A 25702-nucleotide genomic window follows, 5' to 3' on the forward strand; every position below is an offset into this window, starting at 1 on the left:
TCAGTGGCTTGTTCCAGCAGTTAATCACCCTCACTCAGAAATTTCTGCATTAACCAGAAACATAAAATTAATGATTTCTTTCGTCTCCTGCCTTGGCAGCTTGCTTGGGCTGCTTGTTCTACTGACAACAATGATTCAGTAATCTGAAAAACATTGTACTTCATTTACAGTGTTAACAGCTGAGCATACAGATACAGAGATTGTATGTACCCCCGTGGAAAGGCTGTCCTGCAGTTTGCAGAATGACTTACCTTTACATCTTAATGTCTAACATTGCTCTGCAACCTTTGGTTTGGCTTTCACTTTTGTGCAGAAGTGACAGAAAAGCAGCCAGGTCAAAGGGGTGAGGATTTAGGGCATGGGTTGCCAGATTCAGCAAAGAAGGAGGCAGGAGTATGTGGACCCCATCCTCCCTTTATCACAGCTCATGGTCCGTGCTTTACAAACCTCCAGCCCAAGCACTGTTGTCTTATCCACCACCCAGGTGTCTTGGGAGGAAAATCTCTGCTGGCAGAGTGTGTTCTGTCAGTTCCATCCCGCTCAGGAGCTGGGGACCAGTGGGAAAAAGCAGAGAGTCCAACATTTCAGTTCTGATCATCTTCTCCCCATCCAAAATCTGACCTGCCACTCCCAGAAAATCAATGCAGCCAAACCAGATAATGCCACCCCTCTGCCCTTCCACGGGAAAGGGAGAGATCAGCTATGACAAATGCAGATGGCCACAAAAAGTGCACTGCCTTAAAGAGCCATCAGAGTAATTTTAAAATCAATGTGATGTTTGACAAAGAGCCAGCACGACTCCTTCCAGACTGGCAGTGACATCCTGAAAGGCCCTGGAAGGGACGTAGAATTCTGCAGGCAGCACTTTGTACACACTGATGCCAATGCAGCATTTTCTCAGCAAGGCCATAAAAAGAGAATTAAAAAAATAAAAAGGCAGCATTGCAATGGTGTGACCAGCTGGTGAGGGGAAGTGGCACGGTGAGTGAGTCAGCAGCAGCACAGTGACCCTGCAGAGCCACCCACACAGCACAGGCACGGACAGCCAGGCAGCCACAGTGAGGGACGTGCTCTGAAGGGCACCAGAGGAAGGCAGGACATCCTTAATTATAATCTGTGCTCTCTCCACGATGGAACTTGAGGACACGATGGAAGGGACTGTTTGGGAAAGCTGCTGCTGCCAACTGTTCCCCCTCTGCCTGGCGTGGTGCTGGCAGTGCCTCCCTGGCACATCAGATCAGCCCCAGCAGGCAGCGTTATTTTGGCAGAGCCTGGTGCACGTGGGCTCCCTGGGCAGGATCTGAGCAATCCCAGAATGGATACAGCTGAAACACAGCAGTGGTACCCACGGTATGGCAGGGCAGGGGGCACAGGGCTGTGACAAGGGCTCACCATGGGCACTGTCCCTCCTGAGGCCCCCACTCACCCACCCTGAGCAGCCGCAGATGTGAGGTCCCAAACATGTCTGGCTGAGGAGGGGATTAGCAGATCACAGCTCACAAATCTAAAGTGATTTCCAGAATGATGGTCACATTCCAAGCTCCTTGGCTAGGGTAAGAGCTCTCCACCATTCCTCCTGGCAATAGCTGCCTATGTGTCACCTCTTGGCTTAGCTGCTTGCCAACAGTGGTGGTACCTGGCACCACCTGGGCCACCTCCAGGTGCGAGTCCTCCATGTGCAAACTCAGGCACTGGAGCACAGGACCTGAGGGAATCAGTTCTGTGATTCCCTCCTCATTATTCCCATACATTTGTACTGTAAGAATATATTTTTCTGTATTTTAAATTTCAGCATATCACTATTTCTTATTCTCAATCCATTACTCCCACAAAGCACCCATAACTTTTCTATATATAAATAAGCAATACACCCAGACCTGCTCGTTGCATTCATCTGTGCACCCCAGCAATAGCTCCTCTGATATCAGGGGCTAACCATGTGATTTGCTATTGAATCAAAATAAACACACGTCCATAAGAAAACCTCAAAGGATTACAACAAACGGGGCAAAGGCAGCAGCAGTAAGTGCACTTCCCAGCAGCAGCAGCAGCAGAGGTTATCCCACATCATCACCAGCCCTGGGAACTGAGGGAAGGGGAATTCCTGGCCTTCAGTCCAGCAGCAGGAGTTACCCCAGGTGTGGCAAGTCTTCAGAGAACACAAAAATCCTGGTAATGACTGTAAATCTGTGGTTGGTGTCTGCCAACAACCATGGGGCACGCTGGGCACCAGGCAGTGGCACCTGGGGTCCATCTGGGTGTGGTGGCTTCTGCCCACCAGACCAGGACACGCAGGCAGCGTGCCCAGCTGTGCCAGTGTGTTCCCGGGGGGATGTGCACCACAGCACCTTCCCTGCTGGGAGAATTTTAGCTCTTTGTGTATTTACAGCCCCATAAAACTGCGAAGCTGCTCCTGGGAGCAGAAGTTCCTGCCTGGCCCAGGCTGTGAGCTGTCAGCAAGCACCAGCTCCAGCCAGCCTGGGCTTTGGACAGGAGGGGTTTTGCCGAGCTGACGTTTGGGATGTGTGCTGCTGCTGAGGGCCCCTGCCCAGCTGTTGTTTCTCACCCAGCCATAAAATCGCTTTCTGCACCGTCCCCAGATCCCCGTGGGGCCGGCTCGGGGGCAGCTCTCAGCCACATGCAGAGCACACCTGCACATCCAGGGATGCTCCAGGAGGGCTGGGCCCCCTGTCCCGTGTGTCCTGTCCCCAGCAGCCTCCCCAGGGCATCCCCGGTGGGCTCTCACCTGGACAGGGACAAGGACCCATTAGCAGGGGATTGACTTCAGAGACTGATGCTGCTGAGGGTGCTGCAGCCATTCAGACAGCTTTATTCATTAGTAATTAGGCAGGCGTTGTCTGGCATCTAGATTAATCCCACTTTTAATTATTTTGAAACTGTGTGAGATTTCCCAGGCATTAAAGATTATGTACGCGCTTGCTGATTCCACAGCAATTATTCTAATGTAATGATGTCTATTAATACTCTTCCCAGCTTGCCATGCCCAGAGGGGAAATTCCCAGTCCCCCCTGTGGAGCACACATCTCCCACGAGGCATAACCCCCCTATTCACCTGCTTATGTGGCACAAAAGAACACTTTCCACCTGCTTCACCTAATATTAATAATATTACAGAGCTGGTGCTGTATCAAATACCAATCAATGAGAGCAAAGGGGAGAGAGATCCTTTACAGCCACAGCCCACACAAAACCCAACATCTTACATTTGTAGGATGTTTTGAAAGGAAAAGGTCACAATATTCCTATCCCAAGTCAGGCTAAACCATTTAATCTGCTTTCAAAGGTTTAATTCAGCTTGTACATCATTTGAGCTCATTACAGATTGCCTTTACAATCTGAAGACAGAATTTAAAAGAAGAATGTAGTTTTGAAGAGGGACAATGAAGTCTGAGCTGAGAACCTCAATCCATACAGCTGTTCCAAAATCTCTCCTTTGGTCTAAACATCCCCCAAACTCATCAATTTCCCACTATAATTCTCATAATTCCCAAACTTCATGTATCAGAAAGTTTGCTATTCATTGGCAAAACAAGCACTGTGCCACTGGCCACCAACTGATACTGTGGAGCTGAGACAGTTATCAGAATAAGGGCTCGAGTGAGTGCTGTGCCAGGACCCATTTGCATCCCTCTGCCCATGAATGCCCATCAGAAAATACATATATTTGACATTAATCTCTCTAGCTTATATAGAGGTTTATGTCCACAACTACTTGTGCACATCCTATCAAGTGAAAACCTTATTTGCAGTCATATGAGGGAACAGATTAAAATAGCTGAGGATACCAAAAAGGCAGTGGTTGTACTGCCCTGAAAATGAACACTCAGCTCTCACTATAACTATTTTGATTGTTTTGCATATATATTGTTTCAGCATTTCATTGCTCCCCAAACAAAAAGTGATACAACCTCTCCTGCCTGGCCTAATGTATCCTCACAGAGCTAAACTGCATGACAGAGCTGCTGGGTAGAGACCACGGGTAATTTGGCTGATAGATCCTCTGGAAGCTCAGAGCTAAATTCGATTTCAGGCCCAAACTCGTCAGCCCGTCTCTAGAGATGGCAGAGCAGTGATATTAGCATGATGGCAACGCTGCTCACTCTGAACTCAAGAAATGGATTAAATGAAATTACACTCTTCCCTGATGAGGCTGGTGGAACAGGGAGATTGCTTTAGGAAACCCAGAATTGAATTTCATAGGTAAGAGTTCAGATGCTGGGCTATTTGCTCAGGAAGGTTTGTGCAGGCTGCTCCTCCGTGGAGCCACAGCTGCCAGGAAGGCAGGAAGGACACAGTGCCAGCTGCCCCCAGAGCCTGGAGCCCACCCTCATTTGGATCACTGCTTGGTGTGGCAGGGCTCCATCCACTTTGGTGGCAGGAGATCCCCATCCCAGCACCCCCATTCCCACCTGTGAAGGATTCCCCACTTCTCCCTTCTCAGGCACTGCCACCCCAGTAGGGTACAGCAATAACCAAACCACCCCCAGCTCCACCCAAATGCTCTGGAGACAGGCATATTTCTAGTAAGTGAAAGATTTAAATTTATCCCCTGCTTGGAAAATACCTCTCCTGCAGAAGATGTCTCTGTAAGGATGACCTCTCCACCCAGAGCTGCTCTTTGTGCCTCCCTGGAGTACTGGGCCAGCCTGGCAGCTCAGGGCTGCAGCTCAAGGTTTGCATTAGTTTGACAGATTTCCTCAATTACCTGATAATTCTGGCTCAAATTTAAGAGAGGAGATGTATCAGGTTTTCTTCTCCTCTCCTCACTGATTTCATGAGCAGAAACAGATGAAATAGCAATTGCACTGGCATCTGTCAGGTGTTACCCATGGCTCTGATATTTTTGATAATGTGTGAATTAAAAAAACTACATGAAAAAGCTCATTAGTTCATTTTTACTCAAAAATTAAATCACTGAAAGCAAACGTATTATAGCACACTGAAACGGATCATTTGCCATACAAAGAGGATGCAAAGGTCCCTTACAAAAATCAGCTGAGCAGTTCATGCCCAACAGCCTTTCCATAACCAGGTACCCTTAGGAAAGCTTCAGTCCCAAACTCTAAGACCCAAATACAGCCCTTTGCAAGGTCACACGGGTCTCACAGTTATCAACTTCCCAATTCTCCCAAGTTTTTGGAGGGCAAAAGGAACCAGGACTTTCTGTTTAACATTAATTTTAGCACTACACATCACCACCTCCTCAGCAGCCCTGGGCTCCACATTGACTGTCCCAGGTGGGTCTGGCAGTGCCAGAGATACTGACATCCCTTTCCATCCATGGAAACTTAAGAGGCATCTTGGTGCTCCAAAGAGTTTTCTTACTGTGTCTCCAGGCTTTTCAAAACTTGCCAGAGGGTTTGAGAGCTGCTTGACTCACTGCTGCAGCTCCTCAGCTTCTGAAGTTTGTCTGTCCAAACACATCCCCCGCTCCTCCATCCTTCCCCTCCTGCAGTAAGAGTTTTCTCAGCTGTCAAATTACTCCCCTCAAAAGGCAACCCCAATTGGTTTTAGGCCAGACTTCACTGCTGGGTGCTTTTTTAGCTGCAGGGAGGCATCTCACATGACCTCCATCCCATTAGCAGCTCCTGCAGCACTCCCTCAGTGCACTAACAGACCTGTCTGTAAAGCCAGTCAAATGCAGATCTGCTGGCAGACCCCTCCACCCCCTGCTCCCAGGGCTCAAAAAGCCTCACAGAGGTAGGATGCCCCTGCAGGTACTCACAGGAGAAGGGCAGCTCTGTCCTCACAGGTGAATTCAAGGCAAAGTCTCCTGTGGACACCTTCATGTCAACTGTCCTGCTGCAAGCCCGGCAAATTTGTGGGACTTGTGGGACAGCAAGAAAAAATGCCTCCATCCAAACTGTCAAAAAGTATCTTTGTGGCATCTCTGGCCAAGAAGATGCTCAGAGGGCTGGAGAATCTCAGCTCTGGAGACAGGATGAGAGAGCTGGGGATATCCAGAGTCTGGAGTAGGCTCTGGGGAGATCTCAGAACCCCTTCCAGTGTCTAAAGGGGCTCCAAGAGAGCTGAAGAGGGAGTCTTGACAAGGGCATGGAGGGATAGGACAAGGAGGAATGGCTTTAAACTGAAAGAGAGAAGATATACCTAAGATATCAGGAAGAAATTCTTCTCTGTGGGGTTGGTAAGGCCCTGGCACAGGTTGCTCTGAGATACCTGGAAGTGTCCAAGGCCAGGGTGGCAGGGCTTGGAGCAACCTGGGACAGTGGAAGGTGTCTCTGTCAATTTTTTTTTGTGTCCACAGAAGGGATACAGTGGAAGGCACTGGAAGTCAGTGGATAGGCAGCATCCTCCAGAATCAACATAGAGGGTGGGTATCTCATAAAGGATAAAAAATAAATCATATATGTACACACACATATATGAACACACAGAGGAAAAAATTCCTTAATGCTTCAGACCACTAACAATCATATTTAAAATCACCAGAAACCACAGCTTGTTTTTCTGAGGGCTGCTCAGAAGTCGAAACCTCTGCAGTAACTCCTGAACCAGACAAAAGCCCAAAGTGGTTTTGCCCTTGAAAGCTGTAGATTAAATACAATTCAGAAAAGCTATGACTTCAAATTCACCTACTTGCTGTCAACTGCTATTTCACTCGTGTTGGAATTACCATCCATTCTCAACCATGCGGCTCTCAACACATCATCAGAAAAAGAAATAATCACATGAAAATCAGAAGTCTGTAGTTAAATTTTATTTATCAGTTCTATTGTTAAATGACACAATCAAAGTCAGTGGATTGGCCTGTAAATCTACACAATAAGACAGCGTCTACAGTGGAAATCAGTAGAATTTGATATGGTTATGACAAAATGGTATCCTTATATTCGTACATCCCCTATATACAATAAACAGTATACACAAAGAAAATGCAACTAGTCTCTGTAAACCATGCACACCACAGCATAAAAACAAGATGCACCTCCTGCAACAGGCCTCCAGCTCGCCCACAGTTAAGTCCTGTTTACAGCAGTGCCTTTCAGTTTCAAGAGCGAATTATTTTCCGCAGTGAAAACCAAAATACAACTGAGACATCATATTGGCAACTGCAGTTTTCATTTAAAAAAAAAAAAAAGCTGTACATGAAGTTATTCTCTTCTCAAAGCTGCTAATGCAGGGTATTGGTTTGCTGCTGCTTTGCTCTCCCCTTGCCCTTGGCAGGGTTGCTGCCCCCAGGCAGCCACATAACATCAGATGTAAAACCACTTCCAGGTAACTTAGGCGTGGAGCCGTAAGGTGTTTTTAAAGCCTCCTGCCTCATTTCCTGCCCCCCTGCCTTCATGGTGTATAGAGTATTACAGGTGAAAGGCAACAGTGCAAGTGAGCCTTGTGAGCGTCGTGTCCCCGGGGCACAGAGGGCCCGTCCCGGCTGCCTCCGCTCGGTGCCAAGCCCGGGAGCACTGCAGCACAAATGTTCTGAGCTTGCTGAAAGTCTGGCCCAAGCCTTGCAGAGGTTTGTATTTTTTTGCATAGAGATTTGTAGGAGCCCCTCACACCACGTTTGCTGTCCCGTGGGCCTGGGGAGGCCGGAGGGCTGCGGGGATCCCGCTCCAGCTCCGCAGCCCAAGCCCAGCAGAGCCTGCTGGGGAGCAAGCTGTGCACCCCATGCACCACACTCCTTCTCCTCCTCTAACTATGGCTATGGAAAAACTGGCTTCCCTCATTTCCAGTCCTCATCTGTCATCGCTATGAAGGGCTCAAGAGCATAGGAAAAAAAAAAAAAAGCCCTGTTCTTATCTGGTGTAGCAAAGATTTACTGGAAGTAAATCCTAATTCAAGTGTAAATCTACTTCCATTGAGCAATTCTCTTTATAATATTGCTGGGATTAGAGAGTTTTATGACTTTTTAAAGACACTACACAAATATCAGCAACATAATTTCATCTAGTTTATACCACCAATTATTAAGGAATGATAAATTCAGCATTATGTATTCTAATGGGTAAGAAAGACTTAAAATGAGACACTGTCACAGGATTATAACTTGGAGAAGGCTTTATGAAACAAACATGAGAATGTGCTGTAACTTTTCCAGAATGGTTAAAATCATACTGCCCTGAAAAATTCTGGAAACAGTGTCTTATAACGTTGGCATTGAGTTCAGAAAAGTATGCATGTATTTTTTTTCTTTTTTTTTAATATGAGATAGACCAAGCTTAAAACTCTAAACAGCAGTAGGTAGAAAAAGTTTAAAATTTTAAATATTTATATAACTAGAGAAATTACTTCTATTCATTTTAAAAGCCAATATTATACATAAAACTAGTCAATAATTTTTCTAGACCTTTACTGTTCCCTTCATCGTCCACTCATTAACTTGGTAAATATCAGAAGCAGTTGGTGCCCTTGAAAACACATTATTAAAATAAAATTAAGATAAAATCAAAGGAAAAGGATTTGTTCATATACTGTATTGTGAGAGTATGCTAAATGCTCGTTATTAGGAAATGAGTTTGCTTCCCAGATAGATTTCAGCCGAGCATCATAAACATTTTTCAGCATCCCATTTTGTACTCATAACTAATTTAAGGATTTTTTTTTCCTTTCACTTCTTTTAAATAAATGTCCAAGCAAACATTTCCGATGAGCCGAGACGGCTCCTGTATTTCATAAATAATCCAACAAACCTAAAAAGGACAATTTAATTACACGCTAAGATTAAGTGTTCCACGTACAGTACAACATTTACTGCAAAGGCAACTGCAAAGGCAACATTTTGACCTCTTTTTGCTTCAGACCCTCGAGAAGCATCACTCGGTTTGCAGGCTGGGTCGGGCTCTGCTTCTTTTCTGCCTGGCAGGTGCCCCCCACTATCGCCGCCACCGCTCCACGTTCCCTGTGTAGTCAGTGCTGGAGCTGTTCTCGCCCTGCTCCCGCAGGTGCGCCTGCTTCGCCCGCAGGATCTTCCGCTGCTCCTGGCGTTTCCGCCGCGCCTCCTGGTGCTCCTTCTGCCGCATGTACTGGTACCGCTGCAGGAACAGGTCTTTTGCATAATCGTACAATTCCATGTCTAAAAAATTGAGGGCCTCGATGCGCTGCTGAGTCTGCTTGTCTATCTCCACGCTGGAGGCCCTTGTGCTATTGTACTGCGTGAACGGCGAGATGAAGTTCATGTTGAAAGTCTTCTCAAAGAGATACTGAGTCTTGCGCTGGAACTCGGTCAGGCCGAAGAAGGCCATGCGCTTCAGGTTCTCCTTGGCGCTGTCCAGCAGAACCTTATTCCTCTGCTCCTCGGGCATCACCGACAGGTTGTAGCATCCCACCAGGCTGAGGTCGGAGAGCATGCGGACCTGGCGGTTGTTGGCCAGGTTGTAGGGGCAGTCCATGAACTCCTGCAGGGAGCAGCCCGACCAGTCGTCCCCGGTGTAGCAGCTGGGCAGCTCCTCGGTGGTCGGGGAGCGGCCGTCGCAGACGTGCAGGGACGCCTTCCATGTGGCTCCGCGCTGGACGTGGCGCCACTCGCTCAGGTACCGGGACACGGGGTCACGCAGGATGGTGATGTAGTAGAAATTCCTGCCAAGGGGAGAGGAAAACAGAGCGTTCAGTCCCGTGTGTCTCCAGCACAGAGCGCATTAACGCTCAAAATCGATACAAACAGGCAGATGCACTTAAGAGGCTTTCAGCAGCCCTGCTGCAGAGGCTCCTCTGTGAGTTCACCTCCACAGGGTGAAGGACGGCTGAACAAATCCCCGGGGGGAGTGTGAAGGGCTGCATCTACCTGCACACACACAGAGCTGTCTCTGTTTAACTGGTGCTGTCTCTACAGAGGCCCAGGGAACCCAAGACTCCCCTCTGTGCTGGGCTGTCCATGTGGCAACATGCTCCTGCTGGTGCTCCAACTGATGGTCGCCCCAGACCTTGGGAGAACACTTGAAGTATCCCCCAGGATGTAAGCCATGACCCAAGCAGGACACAGGTAGCTCTGGCTCCTTTAATTTCCTTGTACAACAGAGCTGCACTGACAGATTTCCACAGACAGCAAGGAGCTGCCTGTGCTATGTTCCTGATGAGCAGTTGTGGGTCTCAGCTGCACGAGCCCCAGAGCACCATAACACCTCTGAGGAAGGCATTTCCTACAGGACCTTTCCTTTTGCAGGCCAGATCAATGGGGTGTACCTAGAAGCCCCAAACCACTTTCACCCTAACAACAACCTTGGCAAAACCCATGTAAATCCTGCTATGTTCTCCTGCCTGCATCTGATACAGGACTGAAATGATGAGAGAGGAGAGCTAAGTGACTAAAAAGAAATTAAAGGATGCATTTCAGCGTTTTGTAAGAGAAAACATTTTTCAAGAGAGGTGCTGGCTTTGGTTTGAAGCAACAGGATAGTAGCACACGTGGGGGTCACACTGCCACAGGGAACCCATCAGGCCACCAGCTGGAAAAGCTGCAAGTTCAACCACAGAACTTGCCCAGAGTTCACTCTGGGTTGCACATTAATAGCCACCGTCAAACACCATGCTGTCCACCATCACAGCCTAAAGGTGGACACAGCTCTTTGAACCTCCACTAACATGACCAAGGCCTCCCCTGGATCATGCTGGAGGAACACCATCAGGATGCCAGCCATCTGCTTAAGCAAGTGGAATTAAAGTAGCTCAATAAGCAAATTGTCCTGCCAGGGAAGGCCACTCCTCCAGGAGGAGAACACCAAGGAGTGTGTGCCCAGGAGCCCTGAGCCCCTGGGGTGTGATTACCACGTCCTTGATGATGTGTAAGGAAGAGAAGGACATTAACTTGCTTTCTCAAGTGACATTGTGACTGGTCACCTTGAAGTCAAACTCTTGTTCCCTGTTGTTTCCTTTGGCAGGAAAGCCACTAGATGTCAATGTTTTACAGAAAATTGTCTTCGAACAGACTAAAATGTGAATCACAAGCACAAAAAGGATCCAACTGCACAGGGAAAGAAAACCTGGAGAATCACCACTCCTCTTCGTATTTAGAGCATCCACACTCATGAATAATTAAGTAGGAAGTACAATAAATGTGCAAAGCCAAATAAAGCCAATGAGCCCAGAACAGTGTCAGTGGCTGGAAACAACAGCACTCAACACTTGGAGCTGGGACACCACAATCAGCACCACCCCCATCCTCATGCTCACCTGGGGTGGTGCTGCTGCCACCCCGCTGCTCAGAGGGATTTGGCCACAGATTCACACAAGCAAAGGGAGAAGAAGTCCCCACCACAATCCCAAGGAAGGTCCTTTTCCACAGAAGTGTCATTCAAGGATTACACTGTGAGAGCTGGAGGTAAGAGAGAGCAAGAATAAAGCTCACTTTTATGAGTGAGTGGCAGCTGCTAACCCCACACTGTTCCTTGCAGAGATGGGGAGAGTTTTGCTCTGTCTTATCTCAGCAGGTCTCTGGTAGCACTGGAGAACCCAACCTGGCAAAGAGGAAGGGCTTTCCATGAGCACCACCTCAACCAGCTGCTCCAACGAGCAGGAGCTGTCCCTGATTATGCTTGTGCCTCAGGCTCCTCTGATGCAGCAGCAACACAGCCTTGTCAGGATCCCCAGCACGGGGAAATGCAGCATCTCTGGGGCAACCCCAAGCCCTTTCTTTACCTTCTGCCAGGACTCCTGAGCCCTGGATCTAGTTTACTGGGACACTGCACTAAAATAATGACCCAACCATACAGCACTAACTTCTACATTAACTATAGCAACTAACATACAGCAGCAAACCTCTGATGACTGTGGGGGCAAAAGCAAAGCCCTGCTTGCCCCAGAGCCCCTTGCAGGAGCTGGCCCATGAGCAGCTCAGCTCAGGGGAGAAGGGTGCAGGCACAGGGGTGCTACCAGCTGCAGGAGAAGGCCAACCAGGCTGTATGCTCTAAGGTCATCACAGAAATCGATGGGGAGTTAATGCAAGAAGGGAAACAAATCCTGAGCCAAGATCGATACAGTGAGCGCTTTATTATAGCCCAAACTCTTCAGCCACTCTCCCTTTGTGCTCCTTGGTCACAGGGGGTGACAAAGCGTCTCCCTTGGCTGCTGTTGTAAAAACAAAAGAATGAATAAAAACTCGTGTGCTGGGGGAGAGGCTGTGCTGTAACAGAGCACTGTCAGCCTGGGCTGCCTCGTCTGGGCAGGTACCTCCATCTGGGCCTGCCGGGAAATGCTGCAGTCAAGGGACACTGCGGGGGATGAGGCTGAGTAAAGGTGCTCACTGGACTCTGCACTGAGCATGGAGGTGTCTGGGCTTCCCCAGCACCCTGAGCTCAGGATGCCAGGCAGGGACACTCACGGAATGCCCCAGGCAGGGCCCATAGCCTCCCTGGTCTAAGCACAGCTGGCTGAAACAGGCTTGCAGCTGTTACTTATTCCACCTTGTTATTTCCCAGATGAATCCTGCTTTCAAAAAATTAGAAGAAATGTCTTAGAGAGAGATGCTTTGTCAGTTGCTGGCCCAATCTCAGCAATTTTATGCATTTCTCTCCTGCCTATTACAATGTTACCAAAAGAGGCACTGACCCTTTTGGGAACATCAGCTTTTGCCCCAAGCCTCTCCTCTGAGTTAGGAATCATGGCAGCTCCAGGAAAGCAGCTGTGCCAGAGATGAATTCGGCCCTCAGCACTTGGAGCATCATTCTGCTGCAACTGAGGAAGACTTAAAGCTTTGCAATTATTTTTAGCTCTGTAGGTAACAGCTTGTTCTTTCTGCTGCCTTACCAAAGGGGTGCTGAGCTCCTGCCCGTTCCTTGAAGCGTGTGCTTCAGAGCCCAAAACAACACGTTTGCAGGTAGAGCTCCAACTACTGTGGATCATTCCTCCAGCTCAGAGCTGCACTCACCAGAACATGATCATGGCTTTTCTGATGAACTTGGGGGGCCATGAAGCAGAGAAAGGGAGCTCGAGGGCAGCTCACAAAGTAGGTTGACCTTGGAGGCATCAGGAATGTGGGATGGTGTGACAGTGACTTGCTTCTGGTCTCTCCCTGAGCACTGCTATTCCTTGAGGAACACGGGGACTGAACAGTCCCACAATATTGAGTTTGCTCCCCATGCTGCACCTATTTGCTTTGAAGGATAATCCTGTGGTCACACAGTCCATTTCTGCCAGCCCTTTCCCCACCTCTGCCAAACATCTTCCCTTTTTTCCAACCTTATCAGTTTTTGAAAGAATCCTTGCATCAAACCTCGAATTGCAAAAATAAAAAAAAATAGAAAGAAACAAAAAAAAAATGAAATCCAAGTAAGGAACTGTGAAATCCCAAGGGATGACAACACTGAGTGAAGCCAGAGACTTCAGAGTCTGGAGAAGCTGCCAGGGAAGGGATATGCAGGTACCCACACCACAGTGCTCAGGGGCTCATTGTGTGCAGAACTAAAGAGGTGAGGAGGGGGGGACTCTAATTATGCATCAAAATGGGCCAGAATCAGAGCATGAAGTCAGAGCACAGCTCATCCCAACCCCACTGCAGCACTGTTTAATTGCCTGTTGAGGTCAAGGGAGGCTGGAGGTCAGATGCTGGCAGCTGCCATGGCTTCAGCCTGGAAACCTGAGCCTGGCTTGATGGAACTATGAGGTAAGGACTGGAGAGGGGAGCTGAAAGCTGAACATCCACTCACCATTACATCCATTAGTGGATTAGTAGGTGAGGGACTGAGTGACCTTTTCCCATTTCTGCTGAGAAATGAGGCTGTAGCAAGAAGGGCTTTGTAGGTTACTGAGGGTGAGAAACCTACAGCCTTTGCACAGGGAGCACTGCAGCCCCAGAAATATCCCCATCTCCCCAACAGGCTGTTCCCAGGGGCAAACTAACGCAGGAAAACACAGCTTCAGCACAGGGCTGAGGAAGTAGAGCTATGATTTCCAGGAAAAGTACTGGGGCAGTCCCATTCACCATGCAAAAGTAAAGGCATGCTTTAAGCTGGCTCAAACACACCCATTTGTATCTAGGTCAAGCTCAGGCAGATGGCAAGCCTGGCTAGGACATTTGGAGTCACAGACGAGGCTTGTGCAGTGAATGGGACGCAATTTTATACAAGTGTCTCCATCTCTTTGAGTGGTGGAGATGGGGAGGCAAAGAAATCTGTTAAGTTTCCAAATCTGTGTGGGGGTTTTTCCCCAGTTCATGGACTTTGTAGTACATGAATGGGCCAGTGCGAGTCCAAGTTCTGGTCCAGGTGATGGATATTTTGAAAGAAAAGTTCATCCTGAAGTTGCAGGGGGCAAAGGGATAGACCAGATTTGTGCCACATCCAGCAGAAATGCAAATAAAACAAACTAAAACCCTGCAGCAGAGATTCTGCATATGATGCAAAGGATTAAGGATGGAAAAAAGAAAAATAATTGTAGGGTTGGCACTTCAGCACCAGAAACAACGCACAATCACCAGAGCCAGCAAGCAGCACAAGGACATCCATGTCCTTCCCCCCTCCACACAAACTGCTCATGCTGCTGAATAAAATCTAGAGAGCTTGCTTATAAAAGAGTAGCCACATACTCATTCTTTTAAAAGCTGAGCAATTTGGGGGTTTTTTTGAGATGGCAACTTGTCTCAGCTCATCTGACCACAGGAAGATGCTCCTGCACTGTGGCCTTGTGCACAGATCTGAGACGCCATCTCCTTCTCCTCCACTGCTCCCAGCAACTGTGGGGAAACTGAGAAACTGTGTAACAGGCAGTGTCCTGCACTTCTCCCTATCCCACACCACCTGGAAAATGTCCCTGCCCAGGATTATTTGACCCTGCTCAGGTTTACTTGACAGCAAAGTCACAGACAATGATAGAAGGTCAGGAAGGCGAATGGTGCGAGTCTCACATTCCTTGTTGTGCTCTGAGGAGCCCTCCCCGTGGGCTCCAAAGCTGCTGATGGATTTTAATCTCTGGCAGAGGGTCTCCAGCCCATCAATCATGGCCACCACATCTCTCTGAGAAGTCAAACTCAATTATGCCATGCCGGGCGCTGAGTGCTTCGCTCCCAGAAGCTGAGGTTAATTCCCATCAAGAGTGGCCCACTGAGAATTTGATTTGCTAATACCACAAATTGTTCCTCCAAGAGAAATACCGCTGCTGCCTAATTTGTTGGAGTCAGGCATCTGTTTGGAGATCACTCAGAGAGAGGCAAAGTGTTCATTTAATACTGTGACTCATCCTGGTTCTTAACAAACTCTGTCACCTAGAGACACAAATCAGGACCGGGGTGAGCATCCTGGTGAGAGCCTCTCGTTCCTCAACCACCCCTGCTTGGAACCTCCCCCCAAAACGAGAACACCTCTTCCCTGCCAAGAGCTGCTCCCACAGCATAACTCACCGAGATGAGGCCAAAATATTTGGCAAGTTTACTGAGGCAGCACTGGAATCAAATGTTTGCATCCACTCTAGATTGGTCCCAGATGCTTCCCAGCAGTGATGTGGATGGCAATGGCAGCAGTGGAGATGCATTCGTGGCCCATGGGCTTCCCACAGTGCTGCTCTGCTCCAAGGCATCCCAGCCCCACAGACAGTGGCAACAAACCCATCTGGGAGTGGGAGAGGAGCAAGGGGGGCTGTTGAGTTCCCCTGAGCTGCAGGGAGAAGATTTCATGCCCACTATTCCATGGCTGCCTCCATGCCCTGGATCTGGATCTGCAGCCTGGCTGCCCATGCCAGGGCCTCCCCTGCCACTGTCATGGCTTGTGCAAGGAGGAGACCATGGAGCAGGGGTATTGGAACAGGACTGGCCCCTTCTCTCCTCTCCCCAAAGACCTCAGTGCAGCTCAGGCCCAGCTGGACCCTGGGCTGGCTACTACTTGTTCCTACGAGACCTCTCTATATTCAGGCATTTAAATGAAACCAAACTTCCAGGTCCACCTCATCCAAAATTCAAAGTACAGTAAAATCTAAATGAACAAATCCCTTCTTCATTAAAGAAGTGATGGATGAAGATTATGGGGAGGGAGAGAAGGGGGAACAAACACCCCTTTCCTCTGCAGCAGCCTGCAAGACTACCCAGACTATATTCCTTTACTCTGGGTCTCAGGGTGGCAGAAGCAAATAATGCATTAGCTCTGAAAAAGGGCCTGGAAGGGAAGGAGATAAGTATTTCAGGACTGTGAATTAAAGCTGTTAGCAAATGCAAATTTACATTTCCTCTAAGTAATCATTATGTTTTCACTTCTATCAGCACCCAATGAATCACAGAGATGTTTTGTCTAGAAACACTAATGGTGGGGGTAGGAAGCCAGCAGCCTACCCACAGCAACAGCAGCAGGAGAGAAGTGCCAGAGAAACCCATAAAAAGGAGCTGGATTTTTCAAGAACAGCAATTACATCAGCCCATCACTGCCCGTGAAATTACCAAAAATGAAAGATCTGCGGAAAAAAAGCATTTCAGGCACAGAGGAAGGCAGCGATTTAGCAGGTCAAGGTACACATTCATATATGTGCAGGCATGGCATATGCAAACAAAGATAATGAAAACAAGGCTTTAAATAAGTAAAAAATATGCAGCCTCACACACGCACAAGCTCCCAGCTACCCTCACGCACAAAATAATTGTCCACAGTGTTGCCTGCAGAGGGGAGAGCAGCTCTGCAGATCTGCCAGAGTGGTATTAATTTCATAATTGCCTGTATTATTAAGATCTCTGCAGGACACCCCTGCTCACAACCAATTCAGCAAGAATAGTGACCTTTTAAATTACTTTTTTTTTTTTTCCAGTAGTGCATAAAAAGAGAAGCAAGCTTCTGTTTTTAGACTCAGCAAACAGAAAACTGACTCAGCTGCTGGTGCCAGTCCCCTGTGCTCTGCCTCCACCCTGGAGTCTGGCATGGGAAAGGGTGGCAATGCTGGGCAGAGGGGCCCAGACCCATCCCAGCCACCTGACCTGCTGGATAAAGGACTGAACTGCCCTTTGGAAACCCCCAGCTTCCATTCCAGCCTATCTAGAGCAGTAAAGCTTCCCAGCTCACGAGCTTGGTTATATGACAGAGGCATCAGGATGGAGAGCAGCACTGGTGCAGAGGTAAAACATGGGAGGTAAAATGCAAGGAAAGGAGAGAGAAGGTCACAGGAGGATCAGTGTGTGCCACACCTCCATCGTGCTGGATGACAAGCTGCAGCACAGGTGACACTGGATCTGCGAGGTCTCAGCAGCATGCAAGGCCTTGGCTTTGGAAAGTGCCTTTCTTGCCTAGGGCGATTATCCCTTAATAAACAGAGGCAGAGCTGAATTTTGCTCTTAATACACATTAAGAAAACTCAGGTGTGAGCGATGTCTTTTGAAACATTGAGCTCTGGCACCCACAGAGTGCCAGGAGCACCTTCCTACTCCCAGTGTGAGGAGCTGTCCCTGTCCCCTGGAGCTCCCGGAGCCACATCACACACATTTTCCAGGAGTGATACAGCATGGCCCCGACCACAGAGCTGTTACGGATTCATTAAAAAGCATGGCAGATATCCCAAAGCAAAAAGGAGGCCACTGCAACAGAGCTGGGGAATAACCACAGGATGCTGCTATAAATCAGATCTTTACAACAGTATTTACCCCTTCTAAATGCTGCTGCAGGAATTAGTTTCAACGAGTAACTGATATTTCTGCGGTGGCAAAGATCGAGGTTTGCAAAGCCTGCGCTCCATAAGCAGTGGTTTACAGAGATGGAATAGTGGCAGTTTTTCATTTTCCAGAGTCCACTCACCCTTCCAAGAATCTTAATGCCTCATTGATTCATAATACAGTACATAAAGATTTCATTTTTTCTTGCACACAGTGATATATTATGGAGGCAATCTATTTTGCCACTGAAAAGTTTGCTTAGTAGAGAAATTTGGAGTTTTGACATTCAGGAAATTACAGTCATCTGTAAAGTGCGATTGATATGCCAAGGCTAACATTTTCATTGCACTTATGGAGCCAGAATAACTATGCTAAAATATTTATTATATCCTAAAAAAAATCCAACTTCTTGTTTATAAAAAGCATATATTTAGCAATAAAAAAGCTTTATCCTTATATCCATATATATTTTAGCTATGTCTTAAATGCGCAAAGCCACATTCTCTCTGACCAGATTAAAATACTCATAATAATCAAATAAAACCCGTATTTTAGACAGGCTCTGTGTGTACAAGCAGAGGGCATGAGCTGACACGTGGCTGCATGGAGCTACACAGCAGCAGAGAAATGAGATAGGGGCTGTCACAGCAGACCTGCCCAAGGTCTGTGGACACTCGTCCTGCCAGCCACCAGCCAACCCACGGGAAGCAGGAGATCACTGAACCCTGTGTGCTTCATTTGCCAGTTCTGTGGCTAACACGATCCAGGAGGAAGTGGGGGTGGAGGGCTCCAGACTCAGCTTGGCATGCACACTTGTCTTCTTCATGAACACATCAATGTGTATTTAGAAGTTATGATTTATCCTATATCCTGAGCACTCACTGCAAATTCATAATCACTGCCTGAACACCCCTCCCAACTCCTCTGCACATGAGAGTAGCTACTATTGAACATCCCTGCCTTGGCGCTGGAGAAACCTTGGAGCTCTCAAGAAAAAGATCACACGATCAGCCCCAAGAGCTCTGCATCTCCCACAATGGGAAATTAACTCCAGAGAGGTATTTATAAAATCATTTGTTACTATATCAGAGCTCAATCAATTCTCTTCAATAATACATAAAAGGAGGAGGCTTGGCTCACACGAAAGAACGTAATTCCTTCACAAGCCATTTGCAGATAATCTTCCATACGCCAGTTAATACATCCCATGATAGGTTATACAAAAGTGCTTTTAAAAACTAAACTGAGGATATACAGCACATAAAAAACGCACATTAGTGCAACTTACATTTTGCTTATCATGACTATTGCATATACAGAAACCCAGGGAAAATCCTTCCCAGTCTTTCTAAAATTTTGTCAAAAGCAAGCATCTATTGAAAACATCTTTGCAATGTAATTAATGAACTGATACTAATGAAATTCTCAGCCTGCTGCCAAAAGAGGGATAGAGGAAAGGACAGTGTATTTACAGCTGCAACTTCAACAGTTTTAATTTCAGCTCTCATTGATTCCATTGAGCACCATGAGACTGCATAATGAAGAAATCTGTATCAATTGAAAATACCAAGTGTGCTCCTGCCCCACTAGGGCACTACTGTAATATCATGTAATGGAAGGGGATTCTCATTTAATTGAATTGGAAATGAAACACATATTAGCTAAGAAAACTTAATCAGTGCAATAATATTAAAATGGGCCACTCAGACAAACTATACTGATTAAGTCACTTGCAAACATTTCCGTAATCATCACTGAGACTTGTGGCGTTAATGATTTAAACTCACTTTTCTACTCCAGGGAACAAAACTGCAATTTCATAGCAGACAATTAGAATATTTTAAGTCCTGCCTCACACACTACAATACAGTCTCCTGGCAGAAGCACAGGACCTCATCCTGCAAGGATGCATCTTGAGCTGTGACGTACAAGGTCTGCACGGATGCTGGGATGTTTGATTTAAGATGGGAAACAGCCCTGAAAGCACCTGGCTGGTTGGGAAGTGTTTCTGAGGTACAGGCTGTGGTTTCTCTGCAGACTTCATCTTTAATCCTGACTTGTTACTGATGGCACACTCTGATGCACTGTAACACTCTCAGCTCCAAATGGCTCCCAGCAGACCAGGATTTAAAAACTTGTATTCACACACAGCTGACATAACTGGATTTAAAATTTTCATGGAACAGCAGAGTGCATTTCTAGTAAAACTCCATGGATGCATTTGTTGTGTCAAAGCTTAGCTGGGAGGGGTTTTACATCAGCTAAGCAAGCAAGACTAAGTAAACATTACAAGATGTGCAGAATATCTTGTTTCCCTCTGCTAGTTCCACCCCAAACATTTAGTAGAAGTATATCTTACTCAGTCTGAATCAGTGAGAACAATGCCCTTAGAAAGCCACGTTAAAAGAAAATGACACTTTAGCCTCTCATACAGCAACCCTGAACAAACCCAGGGATGTGTGCATTGTGTTGTACCCAGAAGGACTATCCACATGGTCCAAGCTCATGGTGTGCTGGAAACTGAGCTGGCAAAATCTCATCAGATGCTTTCCTGGCAGTCAGTGACAGCACATTCAGCACTGACATCAGCTCAGACACATTGCATTTTTCTGGATTTCAGATGCTCCCTATATTTTTAATTAATCTGTAGCATTAAGACATTAAAAATCCTACTTGCAGAGAGTCAAAAGCAAATTCACTTCTTCCATCTTTTCAGTGCCATGAAGCAAACTCAATCCAAAGTGGCAGCTGAACTGAGGCCACCACAGAGAGGCAACAACCTGGGCTGGGCAAGGAGAGTAGTCCAGCTTCCCTCTGTGCCAGCTGAAGGACTGGCACTGCTAAGCAAAAAGCACCCAATTCCACTGCCCATGAACAGGGCTACTTGCTTCATCCTTTACTCTGGCACTCTCACTGTGAGGGTATCACAAGCTTGGGTCAAGATCTGACCTTTCTTTGAGCAGCTTCTCACTGCAGTTCTTGAGCCCTGAGCTCTCAGCCCTCAGCACGCACAGCCAAAAAAGCAGGCATCACATTGAACCCTCAGCTGGAGGGAAGTCTTACTTAGGCTAGCTGAGAAACCCTTAAAACCAAGCTGATTTCAGCTGAAGCCAAAGATAACCTACCCCTGCCAGAAGGGACATGATAAACCCAGCATGATAAACCTAAAGCAAAATAAGCCACATGACATGTAGGGTTATTCACTAAGGTCACAGCTCCTTCCAAAAGGATCTGCCACTCCCCCAACCTTGTCCTCAAAACATTAAAGAAAAAAAGGAAACAAACAAACAAACAAAAAAAGACAAGAAGCAAAACTCTTCTATGAGCAGGAAGAGATGGTTCAAAACAGTTTAGTTCCTATCTGTATCTCTTGAAAGATTTTCAGAAGACACAGTTCTACTCCTCCATGGATTATTCTGGCTAAAAATGTGTGTGACATTTTAATTATCAAGTACAAATGTTACTGCAAGTAAGCAATGAAACAGATGGTGTCCTGAATTTTACAGTACAGCCACATTTTCCAGCTCAAATTTACAGTTCACCAATCATCAGCTTTAAGTTCTGTCTCTACTGCATCTCTCCTACCCATCTGAAACACCACAACCCTCCAGTGTTGAGAGCACAGCTTTGGGAAAGTTGGGAAATTTTGGGAAATTCAACCCCAGCTGTCCCCCTCCAAGCAAATGTTTCCAATGAGGAAACAAAGGGGAGCACAACTCTGTAGATCAGAAAAGCATGGCAGGTAAGAAGGGGGAGAGCACTGAGGAACTGCCCTACTCAAGCAAGCAAAGAGGTGATCCTGATACCTCCATCTCCGTGAAGGACCTGATTTGTTTATCTCATCCTCTTCCTCAGTGAACTCCACTCATATCAATTACCCGTCCTGAGATTTCCTTCCCTACCCATCTGGAGCACTCAGCAGCCCCCTCAGAGGGTGCCCCCAAGGGGAAGGGACAGGATGGAATGAGTGTCCCTCCAGGAACCACCAGTGCCAAGTCCCACATCACCAGGGAACAACAGAATAGTAAAGACAGAAGCTTTTCCATTAATTGTTGGTCTACCATCCTTCCAAAAACCCCTCAATGGTTAAGATCAGAGTTGCAGCTTCACGTGTTTATTTCTCCCCTCTTACAAAACATGAAATAGAATTCAAGACACAGAAGCCACATATGTGGATGGGGACAAGGAGGACCTGGGAATTCTCATCTCCTGGACTGACAGCACCATGGCAAATGTGGTCCTTGCTTTGAGGAGCTTTATTATCCAGTTCAGACAGCACACCAGGAGAGAGTGTGAGTCCAGTGACTCCTGGGGAACAGATGCAGCAGCACCCCCAGATTCAAACAGCAAACACAGTGAGTTTTCAGCTGTCCCTCTTAACTGTGTGTGGGCAGGCTGAGGAGCACATGATGCCCTCATGGAACAGGCTCTTGATTTAACAGGCTGTGACCAAACTGAATCCTGGAAAGCTTTCCTGATACTCCACTCCATTCATCTCCACTAAAAGGGAGCTGCTGCCGGGGCTTATGGCATCAGTGCTGCAATTATGACAAGGAAACGTTTTCTGGGAAGGTGTCCCAGAAAGTAATACACTGAACACTTCCTCTCACCACTCACAGTGCTGAGCAATAACTCCTCTCACTGTTAGAATCAGCTTTGAGCCACGTCTCCAAGGAAGGGCACCCCTCCTGTCATGCCCCTGTGCTGGCACAGGTCTGGGACCACCAGCTCTGCTCTCATCACTCAGCTTGTGCAGACACCCCTGGGACACGGAAATACTCCAGCAAGGATCAGACAAAGGGAGATGCTGCACAGGCCAAGGCATGTATCCTTTGGACCCCAGACTTTTCCCATTTTGCTTTGAAATGGACTGGAGCTCTGGAGGTGGAGGGGCCAAAGCCAGCCTTGCAGACAGGCAGTGATGTTCAGTCACCAAAGCATTTGCAACATGGGCTCTGCCTGTTGTGTGCAGGTTTGCTCACTGTCACTGAATCCAGCACCATGCTGGCACCCAGGGTGAAGGTGCAAGACCTGTGCTCCTCTAAGCCCCCCTGGGAACCTCTTCCTGAAGGGAACCAAGCAGGGCGCTCGTAGATCAGAAGGGACTGAGCTTGTCTTGGAGCACAGCTGCTTGAACAAAACTTTCCAATGAACTCCTGAACCCCCAGGGAAACACACCTGGGAATTCTGTCCCCAGGGAGAGAAGCCAAAGCAGTGCCCCAGTGCCTGGGTACGTGGCCTGGCTGGCAGCAGATCGATGCTCCTGCATTTGAACTCAGCAGACAGGAGCTCCAGAGCATGGTGAAGTGCATGGCAGCAGCTCAGGCTCTGCTCTCAGTCACACTGGCAGCTGGATTGCTGCAATAAATAAACCTGAAAATCGACTGTCTGAGCAGCAACAGCTTTTTCCTATGTCTTCATCCTGGAGGGGTTAATCTAGAATAATCTAATTTATTCCCAAATTGCAGGCAGCACTGTCTTTCCCCATTTAGCAGATTAAGAAATTGTGCTCTACCAAATTTATCTGAACAATTCATTCCCACAAAATTACACTGGGTTTTGAACTGAGGTTAATATACTCCATTGTATCTGCAGGCTAAGCAATCCACTGAGGGGCCAGATTAAAGCACAGCTAAACACCACCTGAGTGGGCTTTTCTGGCAAAGCATCTGTGCAGGGATGGGACAAGAGCAGCAAGTGCAAAAGGGATCCCAGCAGTGACAGTCTGGGCCAGGGCTCAGGCACAACAGCAGCATCTTCAGCTGCATCTCACCCATCCTGTCATTAAAACAGCAGCACCCCCATAACTCATTTCAACATACTGCGACTAGGCTCCTCTTCACATTATTTTAAACAAAATGACACTTTCTCTAGACACTTAAATGCATCCTGGTCTCATCACATCAACAGAGGAAGCATATTTTTTCTGTTTATGTGAAAGGTGATATTGGATGCATCATACATTGAAATCGTTTGCTGGCTTCCTCTCTTGACGTAAGTTAGGGGAAAGAAAGTCAGAAAAGACAGATTTTAAAGATGTATGCATATGCATGATCATTTTCTAACCTAGAACATTATTAAATTCTTTCATATATTCATGTGAGAACTGCAAAAAGATTATGAAAGTAGAGATGCTATCACTCATACTTTCCCAAAGCAAAGATTAGGGAGCTTTTCTTCTTAATAAAAGTGATATATTTAAATACTATCTGTTTGGCCAAACCCTAGTTAGTACTGGCCAACAGAGGTACAGCTCACATCCCTGCTTTGCAGAATAAACCTGTCTGCAGGTCCAGCCAAACACAGGGCAAGACTGACCAAGAGATGTCACACAGTTGTCAGAGCTTTGACCTTTTTATGGCTACTAAATGCATTTAAATTTCTTCAGTTTCACAGGGCTAGCACCCTTTACCAAAAATACACCTGACATGGCCCATCCAGCTCCTTCCCACCCCTTGGAGAGCTGAGCCCTGCCAAACCCTGCCAGAGCCATTTTACCCAAAGGCGTTGCAGAAATCTTCTGGTTTGCAAGTGATGCTAAATTCATCTAAACAGCTTTATTTATGAGTGGTGTTACATCCCACTTCTTGGGGAGACAGATCTGCCACTAGAATTGCCTTTTCCTGCCTGCAGAAACTGTAACTCTGCATCAACATTACACAATTATTTTAAAACCACTATTTAGATAGCTCTATGGTAATGGATATGTACACCAACTCCAGTGCCACAGAATTTGCATAGCAGAATTTTTCATCATGCTTCTTAAAGATTAATAATTTAAAGCAAGTTGTAACTGTGCTAAGATTTAGTCTTATGTTTTCATCGTTGCTTTATATTCTCATAAATATCCAACATTCCCAAGTACATAGGAATCTGAGATGGTATTCAAGAGAAAAAACTGCAACCAATAAATCTTCCATTTATGGAATTGAATATAAGATCATATTCAAAGTGCTGCATTTACTGACTGATTTTGAATACATAAAATATATAGCCATTGCAAATTCACCTGTCATTGCAAAGCTTTGTTCTTGTAGTGACATAACTTATTGCCAGATTAGAGCCCCAAGTACAGCTGGGTCATTTTTTGTGTTCTCCATTCCCACAAACACGACTGGGAGAGACAGGTCATGCTCTCTATCAAAGTTGTGCTTACCACACAGCAATATTGCAACACGTCCCATTAGAGTTATGTCTGCTGAGACTGTGAGCACAGACTTGGCTGCAGGCACCTCCTAATGGAATTACATAATTGGAGGCATGTCATCTAAATCTGAACAAATTGGATTCCCTTGTCATGCACTATTGAATCAGAACGGGAAGAACACTCCATGCTGTTATCTATGGTAAACCAACGGTGGCAAATCCAGCGTCACTAATATTTTGATAATGTGATGTTTATTAAAAATGGGGGAGAAAAAAAAAAAAGATAAAAGTTTCATGTAAGGCATGTCAAAATCGTGTTGCATGGAAAAATGAGCTCATCCGAGCTTGGTTTCAGACTGGGAATTACGTTAACGGCTTAGGACGGTAGCGATGTTAAGAAGATGTAACTGAAGAACCACAAGAGGCTGGTTGCCTGTAGCAGCCAGGGAAGTGCAGACAAGGGTTTGAGACAGGCCCACCACCAGCTCTGCATCTGGCAGGAGTGACAGCCACCAAGGTGTTTGCTCGGCTACAGCCCCTCCCTGCACAGTCTCTGGCAGATCACGGCATTAACATTCCCATCCTGCAATTGAATTCTCCAGCCCTTGCAATTCACAGGCATGCCCTGCTCTTCGTTTACAAGTATATCAACTTTAATTTGGAATTACTGGAGGAATCATAACGAGGGAGCAATAATTTTGAGCACACTGAACTGCACATTCAGGGCAAATCTTCACTGAGCGCTCAGCTCGACCTCCAGCTCTGCACGTATGAAAGAACAGAGGCATTAATTACATTACCAGAATCACTAATCAGCTCATTGCATCTTTACATTTCATCAGCTAAATGCTGGTGCAAAATGAGAGGCTTTTTTTCCCCCTGTAATTCAGCTCTTCAAGCCTCACCAGGATACTTCCATGAGCACATGGAGTGAATTCATTAACAAAAACAGCAAGAAAAAAGAAACTAAGAAATTAATTGTGAAGCCTTACAGAATTCATGGTTCTCATAGTTAATTAATTGTGG

At 46.8% G+C, this 25702-nt stretch overlaps 1 protein-coding gene across 1 annotated transcript in view; it reads right to left on the bottom strand.

Moving 5' to 3' along the window:
• Nucleotides 1-6724: 6724 nt before the first annotated feature.
• Nucleotides 6725-25702, bottom strand: part of HS6ST2 (heparan sulfate 6-O-sulfotransferase 2) — a 127203-nt gene continuing 108225 nt past the window's right edge. Inside the window, exon 2 of the mRNA XM_059859022.1 lies at nucleotides 6725-9558. Coding sequence (XP_059715005.1) covers nucleotides 8856-9558 — 703 coding nt within the window. The 3' untranslated portion in view covers nucleotides 6725-8855. The remainder of the gene's footprint in view (nucleotides 9559-25702) is intronic.

Source organism: Haemorhous mexicanus, chromosome 14 (assembly GCF_027477595.1).
Source record: "Haemorhous mexicanus isolate bHaeMex1 chromosome 14, bHaeMex1.pri, whole genome shotgun sequence".
Taxonomy (NCBI): Eukaryota; Metazoa; Chordata; class Aves; order Passeriformes; family Fringillidae; genus Haemorhous; species Haemorhous mexicanus.